The 24,847-nt window shown below is 39.9% G+C and overlaps 2 protein-coding genes across 2 annotated transcripts; both read left to right on the forward strand.

Moving 5' to 3' along the window:
- The first annotated feature begins 196 nt into the window (after positions 1–196).
- On the forward strand, positions 197–4,077 carry snrnp27 (small nuclear ribonucleoprotein 27 (U4/U6.U5)). The gene is made up of 6 exons (XM_042000579.1): positions 197–397; positions 1,498–1,630; positions 2,305–2,420; positions 2,525–2,604; positions 2,996–3,060; positions 3,416–4,077. Exons 1-6 carry the CDS (start codon positions 361–363, stop codon positions 3,468–3,470), a joined length of 486 nt encoding a protein of 161 aa, XP_041856513.1. The 5' UTR covers positions 197–360; the 3' UTR covers positions 3,471–4,077.
- Positions 4,078–7,136: 3,059 nt separating this feature from the next.
- Positions 7,137–23,026, forward strand: mxd1 (MAX dimerization protein 1). Its single transcript, XM_041998997.1, has 6 exons — positions 7,137–8,041; positions 8,657–8,756; positions 14,303–14,332; positions 17,522–17,636; positions 17,816–17,975; positions 19,519–23,026. Exons 1-6 carry the CDS (start codon positions 7,975–7,977, stop codon positions 19,713–19,715), a joined length of 669 nt encoding a protein of 222 aa, XP_041854931.1. The 5' UTR covers positions 7,137–7,974; the 3' UTR covers positions 19,716–23,026.
- The last annotated feature ends 1,821 nt before the right edge of the window (positions 23,027–24,847 follow it).

Here is a 24,847-nt window from a genome sequence, read left to right on the forward strand (position 1 = left end):
ATAACCTATGTTAAGTGCACTTTTTTTGTATAAAGAAATGCCTTAAAGTTCAGCATCAAAAGCTAAAATTTTATTCAATCTTAACCGATAAAGAATGGAGTCAATGTTGCTTTATGATAAAACCAGCAAATGCGAACTGTCTACCAGCTCGATAGAGGGCGCTCTTCTTCGTAAAAGTTACCGGAAGTCTGCAAAGTAGCTATGACCAGCCAATCAAAAGAGACAAAAAAGAGAGACTTCCTTGGTGAGGCTTTGCCGTTATTAGCCACATAGAAATTATACAGAGTTTGCTATTATTTCCCTCCAGAAATCGTTCTCTATTTAAATATCCGTGAAGGAAAAATTTGACTTGTTGGGGAGATGGGTAGGAGCAGGAGCCGAACTCCTCCAAGACGAGGTAAGAAACTAGAAGTAGTAAGCTAGTGTTAGCTTATGCTGATTTTGGGAATGGCCCTGAAAACGTTTTCTCTCCCCCTTTCTAACAGTAAGTAAGTACAGTTACGTAATCTCAATGTATAGACGTCTCTCTATAGAAGCTTTTTACACACATTCCTAAATGATTCAAGCAACTTGCCAGCGTTTCCCCAAGGCTATCAGAAACGTCTAGATCTGTGGACCATGTTAGTTGCGTTCACGTAACGTCGGCAGAATGACTTGATAATTAAAAAAATATCTCTCTTTTGTAAAGTTCACGCAAATGCTTGCTTGAAGTTCACCCAAAAGCAGACTTGGTGGTTAGGCTAAATACATAGTCATGGCAGTACGATATACTCTAAAACAGTTGGAAAGAAATAGCTTAGATGAAATGGACGAAGGTCGTGTTATCGTTGGAGTTTAGCTCGCTAGGTGGAGCTGTCGCTGACACAATTTTTGACCAAGTAGATCAAATCGCCTGTCAGTACATCCCGATAGTTATTACTGATATTACTTGAACAGTCACGTCGTAGTAACTGATTAAACAAACCTTGTATACCAACCTATAATATATTGTAGGCTTTTAATAATTTGTATAAAACGTTTACAGGAATTGTGCAGACTGCAAATTAATATGTAGATGAATGATAAAATTTTGATACCTAAGGCTTTATGGTTTTACTTTTAACCTGTTTGAAAAAAAATCTGCTTGTGTTTAATTCAGAACACTTTCTGCATACTTTGCCTACCTGTATAATAAAAGAGTTTAAGTAAACAAAGGTTGGAAATGTTATGATCACCTATATAATGCCAATCAGGTGGTGATGAATTGTTTGCCACGTGGCAAAAAAATGGTTTAAACTCTGTAACTTTCACTTGTAAAAGAAATACACACATGATGCCAGCAGCAATCATACAGGTTGTTTGAGCATCATATGCAGCAACATAAAATGCAGTGAAATTAAATAAAATCCAGAAGAATATTGTTTAAATTATGATTTCACAAGACCAGTTTATGACATTAGGACTAGTATGGCATTAAAAAAATGTAATGTTGCGAGGTCATATCCTTATTTCTGTTAGAGAGAAGACGATCTCGCTCAACTTCACGGGACCGTGAGCGAAGGCGAAGGGATAGAGACCGCTCTCGCTCCAGAGATCGGGACCGAGACCGCCGTAGAACTCGCTCACGCTCTCCTCACAGGAGACGTTCAAGGTTAGTTTATCACTGTCCTGAAGACTGTATCCTAATGCAACTGGAGCTGTTATTTCCTTTCTTTGTCTTCTCTTGAAGAATATGTTGAAGGATGTATTTAATTTTTTTTACATTTTTTTAGGAAGGGGGATTGGATGTTTAAAGCACATTCATTCATGTTTAATGCAGGGGGGGCCCAAGTCTGGTCCTCGCAAGCTACTATCCTGCAACTTTTATCTGCTTCCCTTCTCCAACACACCTGAATTAAATGGCTGAATTCCCTCATCCACATGTAATTCAGCTCTGAAGCGGCCTGGTAATGAGCCATTCATTTGATTCAGATGTGTTGGAGAAGGGTTGCGTCTAAAAATGGCAGGTTAGTAGATGTCGAGGACCGGACCCCTGCTTTAATTGTTTCCTGTCCCGCAAAATAAATATATGGTGAACAGAAATTATATTATTAGGACAGTGGGTAATATTATTGGTGACATCTTTTATAGATTACAATTAATTCACATCAGTTAAGACCCAGTTCAAGTAAAGTCTGTCAACTGTTAAAGGTAAACACAGCCTCTTGTCATTTATCAAAATGGTACAAACAAGTGTGTAAGTAATATTAATTACTTCAGTAACAGATGTGTCATCGCTAATAGTTGTGATAACCCATCCTGCATCATTCTCTGCTCCTTGTTCAGATCTCCTCCTAGACGCCACCGTTCTTCCTCGCACTCTCCTGTAAGACAGAAGGACAGACATGACGATGAGCGCAAAGAGGCGAAAGAGAAAAATGCAAAGCCCATTCAGATCTCAGGTATGCTGACATAATCTGCAGAAATGTGTTTTCCAGTGAACCGTTTGTGTGTAGTTGCAATTATTAAACAAATGTTATTTTTTTTCTTTTGTCCGTGTTAATAGCGGAGGACATGCAGGGCAAAACGGAAGAGGAAATTGAGATGATGAAGCTGATGGGATTTTCTTCTTTTGATACCAGCAAGGTGAGCGCATAAGGTTGTATGTGTGGCCACAAGGTGATGCCGTTTATTTAAAGTAGAGTTCACATAGTTCTACATCTAAGCTGAAGATGGACATACTATGTATATCTTGTTGTGACTGCAAGGATTTCATGCTTTCTGGTTTTAACTAAGTGTTTCACTGTAAACACCTGAAGGCATATGACAAGAAAAGAAATGTTAAATCAGCCACAGAGGTCTCACTCATCTGTAGAGAAGAGCATGAATAGGTTCAATTTTTCTAAGTTAAGCAAAAGACCTCAATGTTGCAGCTATGTTGCTCTGATTATTGTTTGCATCACACATACTATATATTTGTATTTGTGTACAGGATTGCTTTAAACAATGATATGAGCTTGTGATTGTTTTTGCACAGGGAAGGAAAACTGATGGTTCAGTCAATGCATTTGCTGTCAACGTTACAATGAAGAGAAAATACAGGTATGCTTACTCACACATATTACAAATGCTACTGTCAGGGTTTTGGTTATGCATTACAGTGCTGCATGAAGTTGGAGATATTTTCTAAGCCTTTGTTTTGCTTTATATTGATCTATATGAAGTTATTGTTTGACTGCAGTGGTTGGTGCTGTTGCTGAGTTGCAGCGTCATGTTTTTTCTGTCCTCCCACAGTGAGCATTCACAGCATCAACCAGTGTTAAAATAGCCAATCACCTCCGCAGGTGTTTCTATGCAGAGAGACCCCAGCGCTCCTATTGGTGCTTGATGATGTAATGTGAAAGTGTTGTGAGGGAAACAGTGATATTATCTTTGCTTATTCTCTATATTTTTTTAGACAATACATGAACAGAAAAGGAGGATTCAACAGACCACTGGACTTTATTGCCTGAAAGTATCAACAGTTTGTCTTTCCAGAGGAAGTTACTCCTTATTCCCCTTACACTGGTGAAAGATTTTCGGCCTTTTCCTGCAAGATAGAACTTTGTTTGATGCAACAAGTTTGTATATATCTTTTTTTTGTGACTGAAAGTATAATGTAAATAGCCATATTTGTAGTTGTTCACATCTCAGTGTTAAAAGGAGACTGAGATCTATGCTGTTTAGATGGCTGGTGATGTTTTTATAAACAAATGCATTTAGAAACATGGTTTACATACGGACTGTAATTTAAGAGTATAATTTTCAGGCATTGTATGAAGAAGTGTAAAATGGCTTGAGACTTTACAGCATATTTTTAGATCACCCCTGACTCGTATCTCCCAGGAGGTGCGGAAATGGCGACATTTGTCATCTTAATAAATTCCTGAATGTGGTCACATCCGTGTTACAATCTCTGCCACTTAAATTTTCTTTCGTTGTTAACTCAGAGATAATCCTTTGGTATGTTTTATGTGAATGCTTGTTTTTATTTTCCATTTGATTTCCCCAGCCGCCTCATGTATGTTTGACCACATGACCAATGTGTAGTAGAGCCACAATAAAGTCCCAGAAATTTAAGATGAGTCTGTCAGTTGCCTGTTTTACATAGTGGGAGAGTTGAGGTGATGTGAAACAAACCTGAAAGCATTTATTTATAAATATCTAATTCTGACCACACTTTTATTCATTTCGATCTCTGTATATTTTAAGGCCTACCTGTAACCAGCCTACCAGGGGCTGAACTACAGGGGTGACCAGGGTGGTACTGCCCACCTCTTAAATCTGATAGGACACCCCAGGTGCTACCTTACGTGTTTGGTGATTAACTGAAGAAGGACCAATATGTCAGATTTAGACTAAATTCTAAAGTGGTTTCTTAATTAGTCATTCTTTAAAAAAATACTGACTGCTGCACAATTCTGGAAAAGATTCCATTCAAGTACAACCACAAATGTTATGTAAAGGTCCATTTATGCTCAAAGAAGAAGACTGATGCGCAGAAGGGCGTACATTTTCGTCCGCCTGCTTTCTTCGTTCACGTGTAATTGGTGCATTTTCAGAGGAAACACAGCAAAACTACTGGAAACTGCAGGGTCAGTGTTGAGCAGCATAGCTGACATATGACCAGCGAAAGGACTAAACCAGAGTAGAAGACGAACAGGAGGAAGAAGACTGCAACAAGGACAACAAATGTAGAGATGGCAAGAGCTTTTGAAGAAAGGTTGTGTGTTGGGCGGTTGCAAACAACTTTATAGCGGTGCATTACTTCCACAAACCGGTGTCCAAAACTAATTTCCGAAGGCAGGAGTGAACTCTGAACACAGCACTGCTCAATAGTGGATGAATTGACTTCATAACCATGACAACGTAAAATATGCATGGAAGTACGAAGGATGATGTATGACAACACTTGAAAAAGACGTACCTATTGCATACATAAGGGAGCATAAATGGGCCTTAAGCCTATTGACCTGCTGTTAGCCTGAAGCTACTTATCAGTGCTAATCTAGTTATATGGTAGCCCTAGCTTAGATTTAAGATTATTTGGGAAAAACATGTTTTGTTTAGTATTTAGTGAGCCTATTTAGGGACTACACATCAACTCAGTTAATCAAGATTTTCACGTTGGAGCTGAAAATAAACCTTGGTATCCATGTCAGTGCTGACTAAGCTAGAGCTACATGTTCCAGTATAATTTAAACAGAAGGCTAGCAAGACTGGTAGTTGATGTTCAAGTACAAACTGAACTGGGCAAGAAAGCATTTAGGGTTTCAGCACCTAATACTTAAAATAAATTAAAATGTGAACTTTAATTTAAAGCCCTTGATCTTTTGAATGAGTTTAAAGCTCGAGTGAAATTGCAGTCTACCTTGTTTTGGACACGTGTTTTATGTGAGCAAGTTTTAATGTATTTTTTTATGTAACTATGCTGCTGCCATCTTTGCCAGGTCTCCATTGAAAAAGAGATCTTAGATATTAATGGGACTACCCTGGTTAAATAAAGGCTAAATAAAAAATGGTAAGCAACAGCATGAAAATGTGGGAGAAAAGTAACAGGAAGACACAAGAATGAAGAAAAGGGGAGGTATTACCAAGTTTATTGTAAAGACAGCGGACACAGTGTAGGCCGAGACTGTGTTAACCATGCAAGTAATTATGGTCAGACACAAGAATCCAGTCTACCACACAACAGGGAGAAGCCATTCATCCCCCTACCACCACATCAGTCGGCTCACACTGCGCCCAAAATTACTAACCTTTTTTATATTGTTGCCAATTTTTCCACTGACCACAGTGACCACAGTAGTGTGTGTGTGTGTGTTAGAGTTCGGAATACAATAATTTCCTTTGTATATTGCCCACCATATGTATAAAAGACTAGCTCTGCCACTGCAGCCCACAGCAACGTAGAACGTGAGAAGTTGATGGACACTGGTACTCTAACGTGGCTCTCTTGTTTGAGTCCATTGTGCTAATTCTTCTTCTATAGTTTCGAATTTGCAGTAGTTGTGCATTATTGCATTTCGTTCTGCCTGGATAAACATGTAACACCAAAAATTTTAAACTTGAGTATCTTGTAGCTTTAAATATAATTTAAGATTTTTGATCATTAGTGTCAGTTTCATGGTATGCAAAACAGCCAAGTTACTGTTTTGAATGTCAAAATCATGTGATTCCTGTTTGCTCCCTTCAACTATCAGCATTACCACTTCACACTGGTCTTTCTTTCTTTCTTTCTTTCTTGCTTTTGCTCGCTCTCTCTCCTCCCTCTCCTTCCTTTCCTTTCTTTGGCATGCATTCCTCTAATCAACCCAGTCACATTTTAAAATTATACATCTTGCTGTCAAAATGGTCCTCTGCTGACACCCTCAGGAACTTTACAATGGCATCTGGCGTTCAAGTCTATTGGTCAAACAAGAATGAACAATAGATGTACTACACTGATTTTATTTTAAAGGGAAATAACTTACAAATTAATTTTAAAGTTAGAAAATGAAAGGCTGTTAAAGCGCCTGTGCAATGTTGTCAAGATTTTCTTGGTATTTAACACCTGGCAGATTAAAATAAACGCTTGGCGGCGTAACAGTAAATATGCCAGAGTTGGTTAATCCAATGTATTTTGTCGGTTATTCACATATGCTTGGCTTTCCATAGGATGTTTTCTTGTAGATCACTGCCCACGAGCGGGCGCCTGCGCAGAAATGCATTTTGTTATTGGTAAAGATAAGAGACCAATAGTAAGAGAGCATGATAATGAGCCCAATCGCGGAACACGAAAAAAGGCCAACAACATTATGAGAACCAATCATTGCCATACACCGCGAAACAGCGTGGCAGAAGGGCGTGTCTGTTGCTAAAAGGGTGTTGTCATTTTCGCTCGTGGCTGTTTGAGCCAATTAGAAACAAGTTAATAAAAAAGAGAACCAATGACGAGGGAAGATCGTGTTGCGACATGAATGTCCATTGGGGCTCAACATGTATACACACCGTAGCGAGACTTGGACCCAAAATGGCTGTAGTTAGTCCACAGTAGCAACCAGTGCCGACCCCTTTTGATGATTGATAACTTAGAAACCCAATAGGAGTTCGAGTTGTTTTACCCAGTATCCAATCGTATAACAGCACCCAGAAGCTTTATGGGATCGTACAGTAGGTAGCTGCTGAACACATTAACCAGACACTAATTTGGAAGCACTTTGACAAACTGTCGTTTTACTCTAGATATCAGTTGCTATCTACGTGTCCAACTAAACGTATCACGTTTTCTAGCGATAAACCAGCACTAAACTTGCCATCCCAAAAACCTCGAACCGAGAAGGTTGGATGACATCGTCGCTTGAACTTAAAAGACTGCTCACCCCTTTTATATCTAATTCACATCAGGCAAGCGCATGACAACTGTACGGGCTAACATTTTTTCATTTTACTAGCTGGAGCATCAAAGATACAATCGAATTTTTTATCTTTATTTTGATAACTTTTTTTCAACGCAAACGCTAGCCAACCTGTTTGTTTGTTTGTTTCATTTTGTTTATTTTTTGGCTAGCAGGTCACCACACGGAAATTTTTAAACGTTAAACATCTGTTGATTTTGTTTTTGTCCACAAGTCGTCATTTTCGAAACAAACGACTATATTAATCAAACAAAAGTGTTCTTCTCATAAGTGTTAGCGTCAGTCTGGTTTACCCAGTTGTCATCAAACCTTTTGAACATCATTAGGCATCGAGGAAGAGACCAGTTTCACTTTTAACTGACTGGTACTTCAATTGGGACCTTTAACTTTTAAATGCACCGATTCGTGCAGGAACAAGTCATTTGACCTGTCGCCTTTCTAAAATAGCAACTGACATTACAGCAAAGCGCCATTGTTCAAAACAAAAACAAGAGGTAGGACCTGAAGAAGGAAGAAGGTTGGGTACAGTCACGGAATCCCTCATTGGATTGATATATTATTATCAGTGTTATTGTTAAAAATGGCGGCGATCGGAATGGTGCAGATGTTGATCGAAGCAGCAGAGTACCTCGATCGAAGGGAAAGAGGTAAAGTATGATTACATTCTTTGCTACCTATTTTTTCCTGAGAAAATATAGTCTCACTCCTTCCACAAATGGCACTAATCGCTGCAGTTAATTTTAAAGCTATATCTGAAAAACGGTTGCTTCATTTATTAGTCAGGCTACACATTAATATTGTCGGACAAAAGCTGCGTTTAACCCAAAATCCGCGCATATCGCTGTGAGAAAACAGACAGTTCCGTGACATAATATTCCATATATAAAATTGCATTTGTCTTTTTTTTTATTATTATGCAAGAAAGTATTTATTTATTGCAGATATGTAGGTAGACCAGTGCTGAAGGAGTACATGTTTTAAAGGAGGCTCCTCCTTCTGTTGTGGTTTGTTGGTGGGGTTTATTCCAGTTCAGAATGACATCATTGTTGGGGGGGCTACTGTATACAGCTTCTGCATGAAATCCATTCATTGTATGCTTGCAGTTTAATATATGAAATTGCTCTTGAGATTCAAAAGATCAGGCTCAAGCTGGCACTTATTAAATTCTTCCTATTTCCAGGCTCAGGCTTGCTCTGACTGACTTTTTTTTATGTCACCAGATATCAGGCCATATGACCTCTATGTTGTTTATTTGCTTGCAGAAGCTGAACATGGCTATGCCTCCATGCCACCCTTCATCAGCAGCCGGGAGAGGGAAAGCTTGAAAAGGAAAAGCAAAAGCAAGAAAAACACAAGTAGCAGGTAAAGGCTATTCAGCTTGTTTTGGCAAAAACCTTTGTGAGGGGTCTGGTTGCAGACTGAGAACCCTAGAGGTGAAGGCTCAGCTCCTACCATGGCCAGTACACTCATCCACAGACATATCTGTTCTGCAAGGTGTGCTGATGTGGTTAGTACCAGCTCATAAAGTTTTATGACAGCTTTGGCTGTTAATTATGAGTTCTGAACTGAAATTGATCAGCACTGCAGTTTTCTGTGTTCTTGCTGCATCATTTCAACTTCTGGCTTTTCCATCTTGCAGCTTAAAGTACTCGTTTAAATGGTTTATGGTTGCTGTTCTCCCACTTGCAAACGTCATTGCATGCCCAAATTTATGTCTCAATAGCTGGTGCTCTGGGTGTTTGTATCATTTCAACAGATCATGCACCACCCAATCTTTTGTAACCGCCACGTTTAAAAAAAAAACAAAAAAAAACAGGAACTGCTGCAGGAAGAATTATTAGATTGTTCATCTCTGCAGGCATCTGTATGACCCATCAAAACCATGAACCTACAACGTTTGCTAAAATTACAAAAACATCAGATGTCTTGCTTATAGAATTGTGTGGCTATAGTATTTTCTGTTTCAGCTTTTATTAAAGCTGTTTATGTCACAGCGCCACCTTGTTAATAGTGATGCTTACTGGTTAGGAACTGCTGTGAGTCCAATGCACCTGAACTGGTATAAACAGTCATGGTGCTGTGTTGATGTCACAACTTTTCTCACGTGGTGACCAATCTGGTTAGCATAATCGTAACTTAATTGCTGGAGTTTACAGGTGTGTTAACACAATGCAAAGTAGAAAATTAATCAGCATTGATCTTTGAGAAGCAGTTCTGGCTGCCCATCAGTCTGGGAAGGTTTTTTTTTTTCATCATTCTACAGATTATTCATAAGTGGAAACATTCAAGACAACACCAAATCTTCACAGGAGCAACCTCACCTCAATGTCAGAAAAAAAAGAACTACACCTTTGACTCTGCAGGGCTCTGTTAGCATGTTAGATGTTTAAATTGATGATCATGTAATTAGAAAAAAAACTAAACCAGTATGACTTGTTTGGTAGGGTTGCAAAAGGAAGCCTCTTGTGCTGTTTGTTTTATCTTGGTACCATTTCATGTCTCAACACTGGAGCTGTTCTAAAGCCTCCTGCTGCAGTGTCCTTACAGTCAGGTCTACAGCCATAAACCTACTTAAGTTGTTGTTTTTCAGCTCTGCAACAAGCCAACCATCATTATCCCTACTTTAAGTTAGTCCCCACAGCTTGCTGGGTTAAGCTATTTACGCTTTACGTTTCAAGTCCCATGCATAATTTGCTTATGCTAAAGGGCGACTAGTGCCTTAAACCAAGGTAAATCCAAATGTAACTTGATTCCAAAAGTTGGGAAAAGGAATAGTGTTTTAAGATGATTATTTAGTCTATATTTGCATATTGAATTTCATACATGTAAATATTGATAAAGGACACCCATTAAAAGTGAGTAACATCTGTATTTGGCTATAATCATAATTAACTTAAAAAAAAAACACACAAAACACCTAGACCCAGGCAGATAATCTGACAATAACAATACTGCCATTTTGTATTGAGTACTCAGTGGATATGTTAATGTCTGTTTAGTCATAGCCATTAGTTAGGAACATAATGTGAGTCTGTCAATTAAACCATTCATGTCAACATTTTCTGTTATGCATAACACTACAGAAAAGTTCATTGGTATTTAGGCTGTGGCTGCATGAGTGTGTGTGCTGCCTGAGTATGTTTAGACTTCATGTTGTGTTCTTTTAAGTGTTTGACTGACAGCAGCAAACATCAGTTTGGCTTTACAGTGAATGACCACTCCGTAAAGCAAAGTGGGTCAGTCAAGGTGACTGCAGGGGACATTTCAGTGTCCTGGCAGAAACGCTCACCTCCTTGGACACCAGTTGATTAGCAGCCTGTTACCAGAATACCATGAAAATCAGTCTTATCAGGACAGATTTGTGCTGCATCCTCACCCCTCTGTGCTTACAGCGCTGTTCAGTTTCACGATCCTGCAGGACGATGTCATGTATGTGTGTTACCTGTTAGGGTACATCATGTACTCATAGGAGGCAGCTGTGAGTGTACATCATGAAATCCTGGATCAAACAGGAATAGTAAAACATTTACATTTAAGCTATATTTCACATATTCAAATATGTCAGATTTATAATTATTTGTTTATAAAAACAAAATTTTCTGTATTTGCTGTTGAGGACTCCACTGTTTTATTTAATATAGACTTTAAATGTTAACGGTATATTTTTTAAATGACATGTTATACATCACTTGTGTTTTTTGGTGACACAATTGCAGAAAAATGTTGATCAATCATCATGTTTATACATGTGTGTACAAAAAAACCTGCTATTTTAATTAGATGTGGCCAAGTGTGCTTGTTGTTTGGCACATTGTGACTGACTGTAACAAAATTGCTGTTTTCTCCATTGCTATGATGTTTTTAAAGAGATGCATGCAGCGCTGCAAGAACATGCTTTCAGTTCATATCATGTCTTAACATGCTTACATTTTTAGACATGCCGAGTGAAGAAAACATGGGACTAGCTTGGTATGCCAAGTAGACCTAAGGCTGCTGCAGATTTGCCCTCATTTCCAGCTGTAAAGGCTTTTAGCCTTACATCATTTTAATTTTACATTTACAGCGGTTTAACTATAGTTTTATGTGACACGCTGCAATGACTTATGTGTAAGCTGTTTAAACTAATTCCCATTGCCATTTAAGGCTAGTAGAGCTACATTTGGTATTAATGGGGGTTTTTGCACAGTCAAGATCAGAGGTGGTGGGAACTGATGTTGGTTCTTTGATAGGACCAGCACTAAAACTGAATGAATTTCTGAATGAATCTTTTTCATAGAAGATCATCATTAACTGATCATACATGATGAGTTTTGTTGTTTTTAATAGCTTGTGGTGAAATGTTGGACACACAGCCATGTACAGTATATATTGTATATATTTCAGTCATTCAGAACAATATGTACACGCACCTCCAGTTTCTGTTGCATCCGTCACGTAGGGATGTGTGAGTAGTGGGGGGAGGGGAGGATTTCTGTTGTGTGCATGTGTGTCTGTAGTAGGGACTGGCTCCGCCTCATCTCTCTCTTTCACCTCTCACACTCTCCCTCTTCTCTCCTCACCTCCTCCATCCTTCTGTGCCTTTCCTGCTCTGATCCTACTTTTGGCAACCAGTGGAGAACATCAGCACCTCCATTACACATGCAGAGAGAGAGCCGTGGTGGATTATTGGCAGCATGAATTCAGCAGACCCACCACACATGCACAGAGTAGGAGCAACAATGATGCTCTTTGTTTGAGAACATGGTAACAAAATGAATAACTGGTGCAGTGACGCCATGTGAAAATGACTAAATAAATAGCATGCTTAAACCAATCTTAACATGTTTTTTTTAAAGGTTTTAGTTATTTTTAATGTTAAAAATTTGCTCTTCTGTAGCCTTTCTCTAAGCACTGTGATGGCGGACCCCAAGTCTTTTACTATAATTATTTCTTTTCTCCAGTGTCTAATAAAGGCAGTTGTCTCTTGGAACACTCAGCTAATCATGAATGGAAATACAATCAAGTAAATTCAAATTCCTTTTATTAAAATCCCAGGTATATGTGGGGTGTGTGCATACAAACACCAGGTGCAAACAGAGTGAGTTCATTTTAAGCACGCTGCATATTTAAAATATTTTGGTCACTTTCAAGCTGTGGACTAAGTTACACATGTTAAATAGTGAAATATTCTTGCAGTGGATATCAGCAGATGTACATTGGCAAGAAAATTCCAGCAAGGAGCTGATACAGGACCCGAGAGATGCACCTGGACTTTCAGTTGATCCATCTACAGTTCACTAAAGCCTCGTCAGAAGTGGTCTCCATGGAAGGGTGGCTGTCAAGAAGCCACTAATAAGGAAGGGAAATGAGGGGTAAAAAGGGCTGAATTATACCAAATGACACAAGAACTGCAGTGCACATCAGTGGCAACAGGTCTGAGGGAGTGATGAATCCTTCCTAGAACTCATGTTTGGGATCATCTTGTAATGAAGAGATTTGGAAAGTTGTTCACGAAGTCTGGAGAATTATTCCTGACCTTTTACTGACAGGTTGCTTCGAAGTGCTTTACAGAGACATTGAAACATCATAAAATAAGAAGGATAATTTCAAATTAAAAACAAAAGAGAAAGGAAAAAAAAAGCATTAGATAAAAACTATTAAAAACATGGTCTAGAAAAAATATACAAGCTTAAAAGACAGTGCAGAGTTGGACTTTTAAATGAAAGCTATTCAAATTTAGGCGTGGCCTCACTGTGGTGGTATGGTTGTTTGTGTATAGGGAGAATATTATGGGACTGTAGCAGGAGGTGCACCATCTTCCTGAGCCTGAAATGTAGCCTGAATATATGGGATCACTTCCCTGCCAGCCCTGTTATGTCACCAGTGGTTGTCTGCCCTGCACAGGAATGTACACTAGCTGAAGGGGGCCAAGGAAGAAAGAGAGCACTCCCAGTGACCGGCTGAAACATGATTCCCAGACACACACACACGCACACATGACACACATCCTAGTGACACTTTTCCATACCATAAGAAATGGGGTAGTCTCCCATCCTAGACTTGGTTTTTACAGGTTGAAATTAAGCTTAGTCTTAAAAATAAGTTTACAAGGTATATTTCAGTCAAAGTGTGTGTGTGTGTGTGTGAGAGAGAGAGAGAGAGAGAGCGTGAGTGACAGTCAGTCATTGACATTGAAGGGCCTATGGGTGCTGAAAACGCAGATGCTATTTTGGGACTTGGGATGGGGGGGGGGGGACTGGGGGTCAGGTGGAGGTGGAGAAGAGTTTAAGAATGTAGAGGGTAATTCTTCTTCTACTGCCCCGCCGTCCCATTTACTCTCCTATTCCACAGGTCACGACACAGTTCCTCCAAAATCTGCACTTGACCTTGTTTCTCCCTCTGCTCTGCCTGCATGTCCGTGCATGTGTCTGCGTGAAACTTAAACACTGCAGTGCAATGGTCACTAGCACACTGTCATCTTTCATTTTTACCTCCGCTGTCCCCCCACCCCCCTCCCCCACCCTGGTCAGAACTACATGTATAATGGATAATCAGGCAATATGATTGGGCGTCGTCTTGTGTACTCTTAATCTTCTGTTTATGGTTACTGTTGCTATGTTTACTCCCTGGCCTCCTTGTCACATGTCTGTGAAAGTGGCCCTTTAAAAAAATGTCCTGTCGTCACCATGCAGGCCTTAGACATCACAATGCCCAGGCTTTTCTTCATTTTTCCCCAAATATCGTTTTGCCTGCTCCTTTAATGATTCAGTACACTCCCTTTTCTCTCGCTCTCACTACTCTGTTGTAAGGTCATGGATGACAGTGACCACATGTGATGGATAAAAATGACTGTTTGACTGTTTTAAACATAGCTTCTCCCATTATGTTATGACGTGTAACCCTTTTTCACTTTTTCTCTACATTCGCAGGTCTACACATAATGAAATGGAAAAGAACAGGTATGTAAAGAAAAATCTTCATATGCGTTGTCATTGAAATTTTTTTTTTTTTTTACTTTGGTTTGTTAAGGGTCACTGTAAAATGACACAAATGACTACATCCATTATTATTCAGTTTTATGAGGCTGTAAGCAAATATGAAACAAATTTAAACCCTTTAGCTGTTTTGTCCAGCTGTAATGTTCCTTTACTGGTGTGAAAAACCAGCAGCAAATGATGCTAACATCGGTGTCATAAATTATTTCACAGCGTTTGTGGCTACGTTAAGTGCAGGTACAGGAACATGACTCTTTTATTCAATCGTGGGGTCTATGAGTTTGCAGGTTTGACAAGGAAAAAAGCAATAAATTTAGACCAATAACGAAGGCCAAGCGATTTAGAAATAACTAAAGCAAAACCAGTATGAAATGGCAAAAGCAACTGAGAATCCATCTTTATATTTCCATGTTTTATTATATCCACATTTATTTTTTTTTCTGTAATTTCTCTCCGGATCTACAAAACTGCTTCGATAGTCACATAAATGTTTTAATAATTTCATTTTTAAAACCAAAATTTATTTAAAATTAACACCTAAATTTGTGGGAAATTGTAACAGACACTTTTCACTGTTTTCTAAGCTCAAACAAAACCCTATAATAATAATAATTTACAGAATTTAATGATGAAAACTTTACACACCTGTTAGTGATGAGGACAGTGAGAGAAGGGTTGTGAATGGTCTTTTGAACAGAAATATGAGTGGTGTAGTTGATCCACAGCAGCTTGTGGTTAGGCTGAATGATATATGGCACTCAGGCCTCTGAGTGGCCTTAGTGGACTCTGAGTATCTTCTGCACGTGTGGAACTCTTCACACCTGACAGTAAGATGAAATTGTGACCATGTGAGAACATTCTGTCTTTTTCTTGTTTCTCCTACAAGTAGCCTGACAAGAAGCAGAAGTCAAAGACAATAAATTAGCCATGGCAGTCCTCTGCTAGCAAAGCTCATGGAGTGCAGCAGGACTCACCTCCTGTCCAGCAAAACTGGTTTATTAAAATCCTGTTTTGAACCCTCCCCTCACTTAGAAACCAGATCACACCTGTGTGTGTGTTGACTTCCACGTGAGACGATTCCAGTCACCACCACACTTTTTCCTTTGCACGCAAGTTTTCTCTATACTAGCTGTGGGCTCTCACTTCCAGGGGTCAAACTGTGAGGGTGAGGTCAACGGGGTGATTTACTGCCAGTGAGGCAAAGTTCTCCAGCTGTCCAAGATGTAACACCAAGTCTGTGAAGCTGAACTTGAAGATTCAGTGTGAAATGATTTCTGGCCTTGGGCTCCATGATACTCACCCACTGACACATTTTACCAGAATAACCTGTTTCTTACAAAGTGCTGGTGCTACAGCCACGCCACTGTTAGTCTGTCACTTTACCATCATGTGACCTGTGCTGTTTGAGGAGTCTGCTACTCATCAGTGTTGTTAAACAAACATTGGCTTGCCCCGCTGATCACTTATTATGTCAGAACAACACGGTCAAGGACATTTCCATGTTATGTAATGACAATCTGCCCTTTGGACTTAGTCAACTGAGAAATGGGCACTTTGCTTTAGCTTTTGAATTCTGCTTTGTGTGCCTGAGCAAGGGCAGTGTGTTCGTGTGCTTCCCCTGCCCACAGTCAAATCACTCGCAGACCTCTCAATAGGTCGAATTTGAATAACTTTCTAGTAGGGACGCTCCCATCAGGATTACCTGCTGCAGGCAATAAATGAACAACCCTTTTAGTCAGCCTTTAGCTGAAAAGAAAAACAAATTTTTACATTGCTTTCAGGAAGAGTCTGACATACTCATGCCCACCTACTCAGGCAAACACAAGCACACAGAGGAGTAGCGCTCCTGACGAGGTTGGAGCTGGAGGTGTGTGTTATGTAACAGTGGGGTCAAGTGATTACCAACACCCACCCATCTTTAACAAACTGCCAGGGCTGTTTTATTGGAGCTACTGGGAGACTTGTAGCAGGAAACGGTGGAGATGAGAGATATAAATGTTAACTCTATTTACTGCTCAGTGAAGTGTCCTGTGTAGTAACTGTAATAATGTTACAACCCAGACTCCCTCAAACATACATGATGTCATAAGACATCTTAAATCACAGCAGATTATTATCTCAACAGGGCCAAAGATGCTTATACATCACTATCTCTTTAACATATGACTTGTCTGATCTTTTTGTTGAGTTATTTAATTATTTTGACCCCAAGGTTATACTTAAAATGTGTTTACAGCTCTCAGGGGCTGCAACATGTGTGGACAAAATAAGGTATTCAAAGTCTTTATGGTCCCAAAAGGAGCTGCACAAATCAAATAAATTTCCTCCAACGATGATGACTGAGAAGTACAGGTGGTGGTGTGGTACAGTAGTGAGACATGCATCTTATTACGTGTATAACACACCACGTCTCCAATCTGAACTGATTTACACAGTAATTCTGGGATATTACTGTTACCAACAAGGGCGTACTCCTGCTTGAATGTTAAGAGTTTTAACTTCCTGTTAAAACAGGAAGTGGCGAAGTGTTGGAATGTGTCTTTTGACATCATCTGGATTTTCCATTGAAGCGGTTGTTTAATCAGTTTATCAATGAAACAAAAAGTGTGAAAAATTTGACAAACCAGAAAGAAACATGGGTTCTCAGTCATTTTCTAACATCCAGCTTTATGTATCGCTAACTGAACTAATGCTTCAACCACACAACCCCAGAATCAGATGACCCTGTTACAGCACACTTAGTGATTCTCTGTGTGTAAAACAATATGATAACAACACATTAACATATCTAATCAGGATGTGTTCAGATTGTGTGACATGCTGATTAACAAAACATTCACTCCATTTTCTCCGTGAACGAAATCTTATTGCATAGTTATACGTTTTCTAAATTGCTTTTGTGTTACATGCAACGTGACTGTGTCATGACATTACTATAATTTTATATCCACTCAAAGTGAGTGAGATTATTTAGAAAGTGCACTTTGAATTTATTCTGTGGATTTATTTATTTTTATATATTATACAGTTCCCAAATAAGAAGAGAATTTTTATTCTTGCTTGTTTGTTTTTCCTTTTTTTCTCCTTTTTTTTGGCTCTATGAAAAGTGAAAAACTTGACTGTTTCCTTAATCTTTGTTTCTTCTCTCTCCAGACGGGCGCATCTACGGCTGTGTTTAGAACGCTTGAAATCCCTCGTTCCCCTGGGACCAGACGCCAACAGACACACCACTCTCAGCCTGCTGATGAAGGCCAAAGATCATATCAAGGTGTGTGTTTGTGTGCAAGGACATTCATCTAATCATTGTGAAGAGGCCAATTTGTTGATAGCATTGTGTATCTGAGTGACTGAAATGTCTTCAATAAGTGCTTGTGGATGCAGACACACACATGGACACACACACAGCTGCCCCTGAAGTGCATTGTCTTCTCTCCTTCTTCTTTGCAGAGGTTAGAGGAGAGTGACAGGAAAGCTCAGCACACCCTGGAGCAGCTACAGCGTGAGCGGAGACACCTGAGGAGGCGTCTAGAGCAGCTGGGGGTGGAGAGGACCCGCATGGACAGTACCGGCTCCACTCGGTCCTCCATCAAGTCTGACTCGGACCAGGGTAAGACTCTCTTAAGGCACAACTGTGGCCATTCCTGACTTTTAAATATCAAACTTATCCATTTAGTTTAATTATTAATTGTGTGCTTAACAATTACACAAGACATCTTAGAGCACTTTGTAGTCAAGAACTCAATGCGATAGACAGAAACTCAGCACTTAGCCAATCAAGTGATGTAAAACAGCATGGGAAAAGAAACTGAGAGGACATGTTAGCAGGGAGATTTATACCTTGGATTTAACATCATCTTTTAGAGTCATATATGTTCATTGGAGCAAGAATGTGGTCAAAAATTATATTTCCTGAAAGTTGCAGTGTGTATTAAATCCAACATCAATAATATTTTATGAAAAACCTTGTTTCTATTGGTTTCTAAGCACTTGTTATTATTCTCTTAGAATGAGGCATTTATATCTACGTGAGTCCACGTACATGACAGCTGCCACCATGTTTTTTACTATGTCATCTCAGAGTGGACAAAAAAGCCCTCTGAGCTTTAAAACTGCAGTTTGGAATTAGTAACACTTTGAAAAAACACATAGAGGAAGACGGCACACAGTTTTAAAGTAGTTAGCGCAGTCATCGCTGCACATGAGGCCACTGGATCCACTCTCAAATGAAAATGTATTTATGGCTGGAAGAATTTTGGCCACTGAGGCCACCGTCCATTCACATCTCCGCATTGCGTTCAGTCATTTCAATGCCTATCACTGTAAGAAGGCTGTTACATACTCCGCAAGAACAGAGACATTTGTTCTTGTTGAGGTGGCAAAAACAAAATGATGTCATTTTGTTCTTTTAGCCCTGCTTTGGGACTTCTTGCAGCTTGTTCTCAGTGCATCACCTGGGCAGAACTTTATTCTCGTGAGGTCCGACAACTATTGTGTAATTGGTAAGAGATTTAAACTGAGTGTAGTTAATGTGGAAGAACATGAAGCAGACAGTTGTCATTTTATTCTTTTCAGCTGATGCAAAAGATTCAACAAGGTGAAACTGTAGGTTTAGGGAACAGCTGGAGTCACATGTGGCGTGTAAAGACGAAACACCGACCCTCCAAAGACAAAAATGCTCAGGAAGTATTCTCTGTTCATGCGGAGTATGTAACAGCCCTACAGTTATGCTAAAAATGTTAGATCGTATCAGTGTAAATTTCAGTGAAGATGATTTCAAGGCAGCTGCATGATAATAAGCGACTAAAGTCAAAAACAAATATTTATGAATGTGATAAACAGGTTTGTTGTTCTGCAAAACAATAAGAATAACAAATACAAAACCTCAGGGTTTGGGAAGTTTTCCATCACTTTATAACTCTAATAAACCCTAGCTAATCAAAAACAACGCTATTAATAAATAAATTTCTGTATTTATCTCTTCCTGTGCTTTCATGCACTTACCTTACTGTACAGGAATCAGTGAAACAGTTGTATTATTTACATATCATTGTGAGTTGCAGCACTCAAACATCTTTAGAAAATCTGATTAGATTATGAATGATACAGAATTTTTAATCCACTGATGTTTTTGTGTGGCCTGTGTTTAACAGAGGACCTAGATGTGGATGTGGAGGGGACAGACTACCTGCTGGGTGACCTGGAGTGGAGCACCAGCAGTGTGAGCGACTCAGGGGATGAGCGAGGAAGCCTGCGCAGCAGCTGTAGTGACGAGGGTTACTCCAGCGCCAGCCTGCAGCGCCTGCAGGACACTCAGGAGAAGGCCAAGCAGCTGGGCTGCAGCCTATAAACAGCACTGGTCACTGACAACTCCCACCTCCTCCCTTTTCCCAGTCGCATCCCAAGATCCCATTACCACTCCTTTTTTCCACTAGGACCTCACCCCTCCCCTCCCCATTTCCCCTCCTCTCCCTGTTAGGACTGACCAAGTGAAGGCCTCTCGTCCAGCCAGGCCTCAGCGGACTTCCTGTCGACCCCGTGACTTCCATTCAGACTTCAACACTTTTGAGACACCCACCCACATCCAGCACTTCATCAGCGGTCAGTCTTAAGGGTGTCACCTGCTCGGCCTGCTCTGCACCAATCAAACGAGTGGGATTGTAAAGACACTCCGCCCTTCCCTCCTTCAACAAAAGCAACTTTCAGCCAGAGAATGTTACCACACAATGTCCCACTGCCTCTTTTTCTATGCCTCAAGAGCCATGGGAAGCACTTATAAGATTTTACTCCTAGTCTGACACACGCACCCATACACATACATTAACACACACACATACACACACCTTTCCATTGCTCTTATTTGTCCAGTGAGACCTCTTTAAGGTGCGACGCTGACATGATGTGGGATTTTTACCACCCTGTTCACTAGTCGGCCACCTGTGCATGAGCCCTTGCACTTAAATTGTGAACAAAAGTAAAAAAAATTTCTGACAACATCTCCTGAAAAGGCCCCTACTGCAGCTGCGGTAGGAATGCTGCCAGATTAAGTGAATGTTTTTAAAACATGCCGCGGACATTAAACTAGACTGCTAATGGTGTTACACTGTTCAGGCCGGCAGTAACTTTGAGCCAACATTCTTCAGTACCCAGGCTTTGGCAGGCAGGTTCGCAGCAATTTCATGTCCACACCTGCCATTCAGAGGAAAAAAGAAAAGCAAACAAACACCAAAAAATCCTAAAAGGAAAAAAAAAAAAATTATGCAGCATGAGATTGTGAAGGGGCCTAGGGTTATGGGAGGGTGATGGGGGTGGGTTTGATATTTTCTGCCTCTCTCTGATGACTGTGGCGTTTTTACAGCATCCCCTTCCCACATGTGTGTATGCTATGTCTTGGCCTGACAACAATGGCAGTCGCTGGCGAGTACAACAGCTTTAAACACCAGCCAACAGGCCGATTGCAGGTATATTTTGTCAGGTGCTGGTACGTCTTTGTACACCACTCCTTCACTGCCCCGTTGAGCAGGTATTAACAGGAAGGGAAGAGCCTGTCTACCTAGAGCAGTCAAGAGACTTTCAGTCAAGCACATTCCACAACGTAGAGAAGACAAACAGGTGATTTTGAGAGCATTATTTTTTCAAGCAGATGTTCCTGCCATTTATTTCTGAAAGAGTTTAAGGCGAGTCACCCCAAAGCAGAAGGATCAGCTTTCTGTGTTGACAAACAGAGAGAGGCATGAGTGTTTCTGTGTTCACGTTAAAAAGCACTAAAATGTTAAAACCACAGATTTTCTCTCCTTTGCCTTGCCTTCATAGCTATTTATTGTTTCTGCTCAGATGTACACCTTTTAATGTAAATAGTTTTCAGAAAGATCTCTATGTCTATCAGCAGATGTATTTATTAGATATACTGAATATATAGATGAATATATAAAATATATTTAGTCATAGCTTATGTTATTCTCGTGAGGTTTATTGAGATTTTCTTATATGTAGTTTGTTTGCACAGCCAAGTCAATCCCTAGAATATTTAGAAATGTCTGTTGTGCCTCGAGGCCTTTGTGGCTGTTAAATTTGGCACGGTGCATCTAGGAAATGAAATTTCTTTGTGGTAGAATTGAATTTTTAGCTGCTTAAAAGCCGTCCAGGGGTGGGGGGGTGTCTGACCAATTTAGGTAAATGTGAACTAAAACGTGTAACCGTGAGAGAAGTTGGTGGTCAGGTTGAGAGAGGCGATTCTTCCGGCTGTTGGCATCATCCCTGTGCTCAGGAATCTCTGACAAAATGGCTGCTCAGCCTCGCGAGATATTTGCAGTCTTTTGTGGGGTTTCTGAATCATCACGGGTAGGGAGAAGATTGCAGATATTTGAATGTAGATCAACTCTGCGGTGTAGCAACATGGTGCCAAAGGACGCTCCTGTTCGTGCGTTCGTCTCGTAAATCTCAGCTGAAGCATGAAGATGGTACACCAAAAAAAAAAAAAAAAAAAAAATTAAAAAGGATAAAAACATAAAATTAGAAAACTGTGTATACGATTGTTTAGTCTTTGAGTGGCATGCTGCTTATTTTTGTCATTTTGAAAGATTTTTAAATGGAGAAGAACTGTGTAGCAACGCTACTGAAAAGTAGGTGTGAGTGGGCAGGTGTGTTCAATGAAATGCCATCTGTCTGTGCATGTATGTGTGTGTGTGTGTGTTTATCTCGTCACTGTCTTCAGAGAGAAAGTTTTGGGGTGGTAGGGGGTGGGTGGATTTAAAAATTGTAAGGCTACAGTTCTGTTTTTATTTTGTTTACAAGTAAAATGCAAAAACAAAGATAATTTCTTAAGCTGAACATTAATGTCCAAGAAAATGTTTCTCACTTTTCTCCCCATACATTACCTGTTATCTGCCTTCTGCAAATCTACCCGTATTTGTATTTGTGTGTGTGTGTGTGTGTGTGAACGCTCACATTTTCTGTATGCATTGATGTGAATGTCATGTGACTGTGTGTGAGAGAGTGCACCCAAAATGTGGCAGAACACTGTACATTTTTGGGTCATATTTAACTTTTGCTCTGCAACCACCCCCACCCCTCCTGCCTCCCGTCTCCCCCAACACGGCAGCCGTGGTGCTCTCAGCATCTGCCTTAAAAAGCAGATGAGGAATCTCTTGAAGAACAAGACTACAGTCAGACCAGTTGTTTAAGCTACAGCTTTTAGCATCAGCAGAAACTTGTGCTCATGTGTATATTTGGTTTTTGCACATTTTGTCCCTGCAATAAACCTGGCTAACAATGCCTTAAACACACAAATGTACGACCCAACCGAAGTATGCATGGGAGTGTTTATGATATACAGAAAAGTATCACAAAGGTCGTTTCCTTTCATCGTAATGGTCTCAGGCGTGGTGCTTTCATACATACATTACACACACAGACACACTGCGTCATAATTCCACGAATACCCTCACCTGCTGCCTTTCTCCTCAGAAAGGTCAAATGTCTGTTTTCTCAATAATAGACATTTTCTGCACTTACTTTTTAAGAATTGGAGAATTTGGACACTGACATAAGTAAATCACTTCAAATATGGGGAGAAATCCCTTTGACAATGACTTGTGGCGCAGCAATTTATATTTGCCAGTGATGTTAAAGAATAAACTATTTGAAACCCTTGTTTACCTACCTATCATCTTGTCATGGTCTTTCTTTCCGGTTCACAAGACACAAAAAAGCTTTAGTAATAATTATGTTGAGAGGAGGACAAAGCAGAATCCAACCCACCACTTACACATATGGTGAGAAATGTTCATGTAAAGGTTGAATAGACAGTAATGAGGAGGTTTTGGAACATGAGATGAAAAGGCTTCACGGGAGCCTGATCCTTGCCAGCCATCTAGTGTGCTTCAGAGTAGTCGGTTGGCCAAATCCCAGATTTGTGTGATCACAGCCATCTGACTGCAGCTCCATAACCAATGCACAAAAAGCCAGAATAGGAGAAGAAAGAAGGGGGAGGGTGTTTTAAAAAGGATCAACCATCCCTTCTGGAGCTGTCTGCAGAGGGGGAAGGGAGCTATACAAATTATTTTTATCACCTACAAAAACCTATTTATCTTCCTAGCATCAATGATATTTCTACATATTGTGTGTATTGAAGTTGTCATGCCATGGGTTTGAGCCCTAACAGGTGAAACAGACAAGCCCGATAACCTCTCTATGCTTGATTCATCCTTCTGATGAGTTTAATAGTTTGGCTGAAAATAAATTTATAATAAAGATGCATATTTATTTCCGAAGGAAGTCAGGTTAGGTTTTGAGCATCACCTTCTGGCGTCACCTTCTTGTCCAAATATGGTTAGGTAGCAAGAGATCATCAGCCTACCGTCATAATGGACATTCACAAAGTGATGGATGATGACACAATGGCTTTGTGCTGCTCTCATATATAATCCAGGTTATTTTAGACTGAAAATACAAAGAGATCCGTCCACCCTTTGTACCTACATCCAAATGCACTTTATATTTACAATTAGCTGTTGTCAAAACACATTTTTGTCATGTCATAGTAGGAAATGCTCAAATACAGTTGCTATAACAGTGGCTCCTCTGTTGGTTGATGAGGCTTTTCAATATTTCCCAACAGCTGTATTCAAACTCTTATCAGGCTGAAACACAACATGTTTTTACAGAAGTATATTTTGCATGCACTTGAAACAAAACGAAAATCTTTTTCTGCATTAAAGATAATTTTCTGTCAAATATAATAATTTCTACACAGTTTTTCATTTTAGTTTAGTTTGTTTAGTTAATCACTAGTTGGAAAATAACCAGTAAGAGCTGGTCAGTTTTGAGTTTTAGAGCAGCTTGAAATTACCAGAGGAATGAAAAAAAAAGTTTTTCTTGCTTTCTTCTCAGATTAATGTTGATTTAAAGAAGAAAAACAATGTGCATGCTTTGTGGTGTTCCACCCCCAATTTGCAACCCAAACCAGAGCTAATTCCACATGTAAGTGTCTGTACTGTGCTTTACTATACCTGAACAATACCCACAGCGCTTTACATTATACATCACATTCACCCATTCACACACTGATGGTGGAAGCTGCCATGCAAGGTGCTCAACCATGACCCATCAGGAGCAATTTGGGGTTTGGTGTCTTGCTCAGGGACACCTCGACATGAGCTCTCCAGGCCAGGATCAAACCGGCAACACTCAGGATACAAGATGACCGCTCTACTCACTTAGACACACATTTGGATGCGAGATCCAAAACTTTCCTGTCTGAGAAAGTGGTTAGGGGAAAGGGACTCTATCTATCTATCTATCTATCTATCTATCTATCTATCTATCTATCTATCTATCTATCTATCTATCTATCTATCTATCTATCTATCTATCTGTCCGTCCGTCCGTCCGTCCGTCCGTCCGTCCGTCCGTCCGTCCGTCCGTCCATCCATCCATCCATCCATCCATCCATCTATCTATCTATCTATCTATCTATCTATC

The sequence above is a fragment of the Melanotaenia boesemani genome, chromosome 11 (assembly GCF_017639745.1).
Source record: "Melanotaenia boesemani isolate fMelBoe1 chromosome 11, fMelBoe1.pri, whole genome shotgun sequence".
NCBI lineage: Eukaryota > Metazoa > Chordata > Actinopteri > Atheriniformes > Melanotaeniidae > Melanotaenia > Melanotaenia boesemani.